The sequence below is a fragment of the Tachypleus tridentatus genome, chromosome 1 (genome assembly GCF_004210375.1).
Source record: "Tachypleus tridentatus isolate NWPU-2018 chromosome 1, ASM421037v1, whole genome shotgun sequence".
NCBI lineage: Eukaryota > Metazoa > Arthropoda > Merostomata > Xiphosura > Limulidae > Tachypleus > Tachypleus tridentatus.
The window spans coordinates 62,569,181-62,577,868 of NC_134825.1; the positions used below are offsets into that span (position 1 = coordinate 62,569,181).

Below are 8,688 nucleotides of genomic sequence, written 5' to 3' on the forward strand. Positions count from 1 at the left end.
ATAGTTTTAAGGAAAAGAGCTCTATTTTGGAAAGCATACATCAATTGCATCTTTCTAGTATACCATTTCCAAAGCTTAAAAATAATGTTCTCTTATCCAGAATAAAAACAAACTTAAGGATGGACTAAAATTGTAAGCAAGTGGCTACTAATTAAAGTGTATTTTTTATGGAGTTCATCTTTCCGGGGTTTTCTTTTTGGGTATGAATGGTATTAGTTTAGAATTGTCTATCTTTCATATGTCTGACGACTTTCAACTTGAGTGAAGATTCAAATTTTTATACTCTGGGGATCTAGTAATGAATAATTTGAAACACTTAAAAGTGAGATGTTCCTCAAAGTGTTGACTTAAGACAGAATTCTGAGCCCACTGCACACAAATTGATATAGGATAAGTTGTATAAATACTAATCATCATATGTTTTATCTATTTGATTATGAACTTAAAGGATATTATTAATCGCATCCTTATCAGCAGAGTTACCTTTTCAACACTGTAACGTAAGGAAAGTATTCTTCCTTACTGTTATTAAAAAAAAGTTTATAATTTTTTAACTACAATTTTACTCCTTTTATCTTAGCTTGTAATTCTGGTAGACTCAGTTATCCTCATGGCTCCACTTGGCATCCTGTTATTGGTCCATTAGGACAGATGGATTGTGTAATTTGCAAATGCCAGGTACGATAGCATGTATGAATACCGTATATTATTTTTCAAAAATTGAATTTAAGTAATGATGGAAAAGTAAGATACCTTGTGTGCCTTTTTTTAAACAAACAAACAAACAATAAGTATAACTAATATAATCCTTTTTTTCTGACAGTTATAATGTTATTTAGACGGATTTTATAACCACAGATATTTGATTAAAACAATACAACAGGAATCTTAGATTAAAGCGCATTATCAATAATTGTTTGGTTAATAATTAGTTTAAAACTTATTGATTAAATCTTGAATAAAAAATAATCATAGTTCAATAAAATTGATAACACGAGGACAATAAATGTTGCACTTGCAAAGTAATGAGATAAGAAAATATTTATTTGTCCATTTCTATATAATAAACGTACAATCTTAGTTTTTTCGTGGTATAAATAAGTTCATTCTGTGCTAACACAGCTTTCAAAATAACTAATGCGAGTAAAACACAACTTGTATATTCTCGAATACATATGTTTTTAGACTAGTAATACGTCTATGGTGGCCCGGCATGGACTGGTGGTTAAGGCACTCGACTCGTAATCTGAGGTTCGCAGGTTCGAATCCCCGTCACACCAAACATGCTCGCTCTTTCAGCCATGGGGGCGTTATAATGTAACGATCAATTCCACTATTCGTTGGTAAAAGAGTAGCCCAAGAATTGGCGGTGGGTGGTAATGACTAGCTGCCTTCCCTCTAGTTTTACACCGCTAAATTAGGGACGGCTAACGTAGATAGCCCTCGAGTAGTTTTGCGCGAAATTCAAAACAAAACAAAAACCAAAGTTGGTATGAACGAATTAAATCTCCGAATGTCGTGTAAATCTTACCATTAATTACGAGTTAAAAATTTCAATCTATAAGTGAAATATATCCCTTATTCGACCGTTTATTTGATGGAATAATAATTGTGCCATGAACTTTCTATTAAAAAAATATTTGAAAAAACATATTTCAATTTGAAATATTATTGGACTAAATGTTGTGTTATTTACGGCTATCAGTTTTTTTTGGGGGGGGGTAGGCAGGGAGGAAAGCGCATTATCGTGAACATAGGCTCATTTTTCGTTAAATCTTGTCTTCTTTTAGATGGGGAAAATTGAATGTAGTCGTCTAACTTGTTCATCAGAAACGCTCACGTGTGATAAACCTCAGAAGGTCATAGGTCATTGCTGTCCGTTATGTGTAAGCAAAGGTCAGTAGCACTAGCAAAATATGAGGTTAATCCTGTAAGAGAGAAAACATTTCTTGTAATAGTGGAGTTCTGTAAATTATTTCAAACTATCTAATGTATGCATTTTAGGGAAAATACGTGGAGGTTTAATTAAAAATAAGTTATTTGAAAATTGTGGATAACAGAGAATGTAATGTTAAAAAAATTTAAAACAAAATGTGATTAAAACAAGAAATGCTAATATTTCAAGTAATGTCTTAAAATATTGCAGAAGGAAGCTTGATTGCACTAACATGAACAGAAATAACGCTTTGTAAATTAGGCCTAAATTCAAAACGCATGCTTTTAAACTATTAAAGCAACCACTTTTGCTAAGCAAGTCTCGAATGAAGAAGTATCGAAGAAATTGTTTGAAAGTAACCTGAAACGTAACACAACTTTAAGTTTTACAACATTTGTATAGTCTTAAAGCGTGACTACTGAGATGGCTCATAGAGGGAAGATTATAGTGACGAATAGTGAATTTTCATACGATGGGTTCAAAAAGATCTTTATAGAGATAAGGTGAACACTCTACATCTTAAAACCTGACTATCAAAGTTCTGCACTTATACTTGAAACATGAAAGTCAACACAGTAATAAAGATGACGCTTTACATCAAATTGAAGCTTCCCCACTACTCCAACTTTGAGTCAGAAAAGGTTATTCTGTTAGCGCAAGATATATGAAATTTAAAAATGTTGGTGAAAACTGTTATTGTTACTACAAAACCTTGTTAAGTGATGAGTAATACTTTTACAGGCCAAGTCATTATATCACCTGAGGCAAAAGTGAGTATTAAGTGAATTGTGTTTAATGCAATGCAAACAACATAACACTAAACGCCTGAAAACCAGTTTTGAAATTTGGTTTGACCTATATCCGTTGTCGATATAAAAACTAAAACGAGCAGTTATCTCTTGTTGCAACTTTTTGTGAAAAGTATTTTTCAAATGCGAATACTTAGGAGAGACCTAAGGTTACTATAAAATAATCTCATTTCTAATTCAATGTTAAAGTTAAGTTTAATTTATACATTGGTTAATGAAACTAATTTATTACACATTTATATAGGTTTATTCATTTACTACGATAATTCTTAAATGAGACAATACTGTTTAATAAGAGAAGCCTTTTTTTTATTTGGAAGATAGAAAATAATTGGTATTTACATATAGAAATATTGAAAATTTGAGTGTGTATGTAAGAATTAATTTGTTTTTCCAACTAAGTAACTGATAAGTTTCCAACTTTCATAGACGACCAAGTTTCCCCAGTAGTCGGTTCTGTTCAGTCCGGTTTTTCTATGGTCGAGATGTCACAAAATAAGAAAATTTGCGTGTCTAAACGACGAAACTACATAGTCTTCAAAAACCGTGCTTTCATTGTTAAAAGTGGTTATTATCAGTTCGCTTTTCAGAAGTTAAAAGACAGAGGAAACATTAGACTTTTGTCTTGGGCAACAAAAGAAGGTAAGACAGTCTTGGTAACCATAATTAAGCACTCAAAGCAATCCTGAAACGGATCATTAGTTCACACGTACATACTTACCCTAACACGTGTTCTATGTTTGATAACAATCTTAAGAAATCGCTTGGACAAGAGACCCTTGAAATTAAACCGTTGAGGATCTAGAGATAGTAGATACTCTCTCATTTTATTTTCAGGAACGTTTGTGTTTAAATTAATTTGATGTGAATATATGTTAATATCAGATCTTTTAAATATTAGTTGCTTTTGCTTTTCAACTAAGCAGAGGAATTCTCATCTGTTTATATCTGTTGACACTAAATTAGAATATTAAGATTCACATTTGCATTCTGGTAGACAAAGTTAACTTGTAGATTTTACTTGTAACTAAGAGCAATAAATAAGAGCTGAAGACACACTGACAACATTCTAAATGTAACTTACAAGCGATACAAAAATAAGTGATATAAATACTTTGTTGTACATTGTTTAACGATAGAAGTACACAGTACCTTGAATTCAGTCTACACCAGTTCACATAAAATAACATGTTAAGGGATTATAAATGAACAATCAACAACAAATGCGCAAAGAGATTCCTAAAATTATGTACATTTACTCTGTTTTTAAGAAATCTTTCCCTTCAAGATAAATGTTTATTACACTAGTCCTATTCATACCTTTAAAAGGCTCGGTTTAATCTTTTTATCGTTATGGCTTTCTTATGTCGTCTCTTGGAATGATTAATTGCAATATTTTTATTTTGTAGCACGTTCTCACTGCACTATCAGAAACTGGTTGCCTAAGGTATCTTACATCATAACAGTATTCTTATTTTCCTTTCTTGTCCTGTTCCACCAACGTATCTCTTGCCGCAGCTGCGACTGAAACAGTATACTAGTATTCTTTCCATTTTCGTGTTTTACACGAGTTTTTACTTTCCCTGCTGAGTTGAGTAGCTTTATTTTAAGCCTGAAACTTACTTTGTGGATTTATTCAGTCAGAATCTCCTTCAACTTTTCACTATTCTAAGAATTTAAGACTAAGTTAAAAAGCTAAATTGGTCGTCTGATCTATTTATAACAAATTTTTGTTGACACTTGCTGGATTAAATAACTTGTTGAATGCAGACTTTAAGCAAACCACAGAAATTACCGTGACATTATGCAACATTTTTGTTGTAGTTATTGTGATATTAATTACAGTATTATGTTCGTTAGGATTCTAGCTGTGCCAGTTTTTGTGCCAGACGTTAAGTGAAACATTGACTTCAGAAATCACTGTGATGTTATGCAACAATTTTTCTTGTAGTTATTGTGATATCAATTACAGTATTATGTTCTTTAGCATTCCAGCTGTGCCTGTTTTTGTGGTACTTAGGTGATAGCGTACTTGGTTTTGAAGAGCTTTCTTCTTGTGAATCAGTACCTATATTATTCTCACTTGTAATTGGTAAACTGATCATGACTAGGGGATGGTTATGAAACCATTCTAATTTGTTGAATTTGGCCATTTTAGAAATTTCGTCCACAAAAGGAAACATAATTTCAGGTTCTCAAGTTGCTTATCAAGTCTCTTCATCACGACTCACTGAAGATCCATAGAAATAGTAATTGTTGGTGTTCCATCGATCATTCTGAACTACTTTAAATCCACGACTAGTGGATATTTGCGTTCAAATATAGTATAAGTCATAACCTAGGTGATCGTAGGTACAGATATGTGTGTGTGTGCTGCCTCAGGGTTTCGTGATTCCTCACTTTCCTCAGGACAAAATTAAGTGCACCTGAATTTGAAGTTCTAATTTTTTTTTAAAGTGATGTCATATATAAACTTCCTAATAAACCTGTCTTACCTACTGGGATTCATTCTAGCATCTGCTGGAAGGAGAAAAGACCTAGATGAAGGATGATGGTTTCAATAAATTGTGATGAATTTACTAAATGATATGTAGGTGAATCAATGCACACTCAATTAAACAGAGATGTTTCTTTGTTAATTTTTAAGCTACCATAAATATCTGGAGCTATGTTATGACATGGCTTTAAATGTCCCAAATTTCCCTTGCTCACCGATTTACTTGTTCAATTTTCCACCACGTCTGTTGGATCTGATGTTAATTGCTCAGAATTGTTAATAAACTGAATAATAAAGTTGAATCTTCATTTCACAGGCTGTAGTATTTGCAATAGTACAGCTTCCTTTGTCAATTTAGAAATTATCACAAAAACAGCCTGTATATGCCAGAAAAGAAAACTTGTTCGTTTTCTACTTGAAAATATTCTAAAACTTGAGAATACGTCGGAGTCAACAAAGAATATTCGAAAAATGATAGATGTAAATAACGTGAAATGGTTATTTGGGGATTTCTGATTACATTGTTTACATTTTCTTGTTTGTTAACTTCTCTTGGTATGACCTGATAATTAGCATCAACATATTTTAATTTCTGATACTTTAACTGAGAAAATTCTTTGTTGTATTTACTTTTCTTTCAGAAACATAAATATATATAAGTGCTGTTTACAAAATATTAAATATTACAGTGCTCAAATTATTGTAATTTCACTTCATAACATTTTGATTTCAAATGTGTATGTATACATGTAGGAATATATATATCAAAACTACCAAGGTCTCAGTAATATCCAATATCATCTGAAAAAATTAATTCTCTTAATAAAAACTAGCTGCATAATAACATTTTGTTTTCCATTCCATATTTATCAGCTCTAGAGGGGGGTAAATTAAACAATATTTCGAAACAATGTATTTTGTAATCCATAATAACATTCTATTCATCACTTAATTCTTTAGAATGAGAGGTGATTTACAGTTTTTAGTCAAGTGTTCAAACTATTTATTAATGTGTTTTGTAATTATGAATATTTTGATATAATTGATATAATTGTGTTATAATATTTTACTTAGATGAAATGGGAGATTTTTCAGAACAGCATTTGACGCAATCTGAGTTTTCCGAAGTTCAGAAAACATTCAAGTTCAAACTACTTGGATCTACTAAATCAAGTATGTGTACGTTTATGTGATACAAATCTAGACTCTACAAAACCATCCGTTGAAATTAGTTTTAACTACATGGTTTCGTAACAGATTTAGGTCATTTTGATGATTTTGAAATCAGCATGTTAAACTTTTTCGCAGAACAAGCCTTAAAGGAAAAATCTCTATTTGGATAAATTATACTTTGGTACTTGTAACTAAAAACGCACTTGAAGAAATATTATTTGTAATAATAAAGAAATTCGAAGTTGCTTTAAATTTGTTTATTGTATCGATGTATTTTATACTTTTTACGAACTTTTGATCATCGATCTGCTATATGTTCAATAATCGGTTAATGGACACCGATTATCTGTGAATTTGTGAACTTAAAGAATGTGTATCAAAACAGTCAACAAAAATCAATTTCAACGTTGTATTTTGTATGTAAAAGAATGAGATTCCACTATTACTATGGCTGTAAGCGCGAGGGTTTATACAGGTTAAATAAGTAGTTCGATCCCTGCTGTGAGCACAATAAATATATCTCATTGTTCAGTTTGCGATTTACAACAAAACAAACAATTTTATATTGTTATGTTTGAAGGATTTATTAATTAGTAATAACTCTGGAATCAATGTTGTTAAATATGTAAAAGGTATATTAATTACCCTATATGTTGATATTTTATTGTTTGTGCTTTTGCTGTCCTCTAAGTAGCAAATTATATAACAAAATCTTCAACAAATTGGTTTTCATACTTGCTAGTGCACCCTGTTTAAAGGGAACCGAGAGTTAAAAATGACTAAAAACGTTTGAATTAATTATGTGCGACTTGAATGACGTATCATTTTATATCCGTTATTTGTAATGGTCTGCGTTTTAATGGCCGGAATGAAAATGAGATTTTGCTTATTCTGATTGAGAGATATAAAAGTTTCGTCAAAGATTCGTTTTATTTCGTATTTTACTGAAAATTAATTACATTTAACAAGATCAATGCTTTTGATTCCGTGTAGTTCTTAGAACTATTTCATTCGTCGTTAACCAAGTTGAGGCCCTGTTCTCTAAAAAACGACAGTTTCTGTGGTAACAAGCTTCTGAAGAAGAATGTAGGGTCAATATAAGGTTAAATATCAGTTTCTAAGTTCCACATTTTTCTGGAACTTTGTTGGTGTACTTGACGGTTATGTGGTCTGATGGAATTACTTGATTTGATTTTATTTGGCAATTTTATTCCTGACAACAGTTAACGACTTCGAGGATTCGCTAACAGATAGTGAACGTTCGTTAATTTCAAATTCTTTTTATTGTCTTGCTAAAGATGTCACGAGATATGACAATTTTCACCACAATGGCATTATGGGTCAGAGAATTCTCTTTGTCATAATAACTGTCTCTTATAATTAGTTTAAATATTTTGCCATGCGAATATTCTTCGTCGTAAAGAATAGTAACACACGCACTTTGGTCATAAATCTCTTCTGGACTACATTACTCTGTCAAATAGGTAGGAATTCACCTTAAACCATACGTAGCATCACGACTCAAATTTGCGATATTGTATTAGTACTTGTAAACCGTTCTCATAAAATGCACTTATGTTTCTGTGCTCTTTCAACTCTGAATAATTTTCTTTTTGTTATTTACAGAATTGGTCGAGAGGTTTATTAAACGGTTTAAAAAGCTTGCAGAACGATGCAAGAAAAGGTGTGACGGTAAGATTCCCAGGCTTGAAAATGGACTGCGGCTACAAAAGGTTGAGCACAGGTCACACTGTGTCGGCCAGAGCATCCCATTCGAAAAGTAGTATTTATTATTTCCTTGTCAAATAATAAAATCTTAGAGGATGAAAATAAAGATTCTGATTTGATACTGGTGATCATTTGCAAAATCTTACGCTTAAAGTATTAGATATTTTCATTGCATTCCGTTAGTCTGAATTTCGCCTTATACGTCTATGAAGTTTCATTAATTACTTAACACCTATAGTCTGTAGCCTCAAATCCGTGTTGCAATGATTAATTAATTATAATAAAAACAACAACTAAACTTTAATTTTGTTGGTGTGTGTTTCTCACAGAAGTTTCCCATTCACAAACTCACAGTTCGACACTTTAGTGGAGAAAGTCAGACACTACTTGAAATTAACATACAGTACGACCTTTTCAGAAATTACATGTTTATGTGAGTCGTTTTCGCGATAAAAACATCTTGGTCTTAGGATTTAAAATTTAAGTATTTGTAGTGATTTTGATCTGGATAACATATATTTCAAACTGTAACCCGTTTGTATATT

At 31.6% G+C, this 8,688-nt stretch overlaps 1 protein-coding gene across 5 annotated transcripts in view; it reads left to right on the forward strand.

Annotated features, from left to right (window-relative positions):
- The window catches only part of LOC143250107 (uncharacterized), a 51,829-nt gene extending 43,382 nt beyond the window's left edge, over positions 1-8,447 (forward strand). For all 5 annotated transcript variants that reach the window (XM_076500680.1, XM_076500682.1, XM_076500683.1 and 2 more), the window contains exons 6-10: positions 581-678; positions 1,791-1,896; positions 3,175-3,387; positions 6,317-6,415; positions 8,042-8,447. In XM_076500680.1, the coding sequence (XP_076356795.1) occupies positions 581-678; positions 1,791-1,896; positions 3,175-3,387; positions 6,317-6,415; positions 8,042-8,199 (674 nt within the window). In that variant the 3' untranslated portion in view covers positions 8,200-8,447. The remainder of the gene's footprint in view (positions 1-580; positions 679-1,790; positions 1,897-3,174; positions 3,388-6,316; positions 6,416-8,041) is intronic.
- Positions 8,448-8,688: the final 241 nt, after the last annotated feature.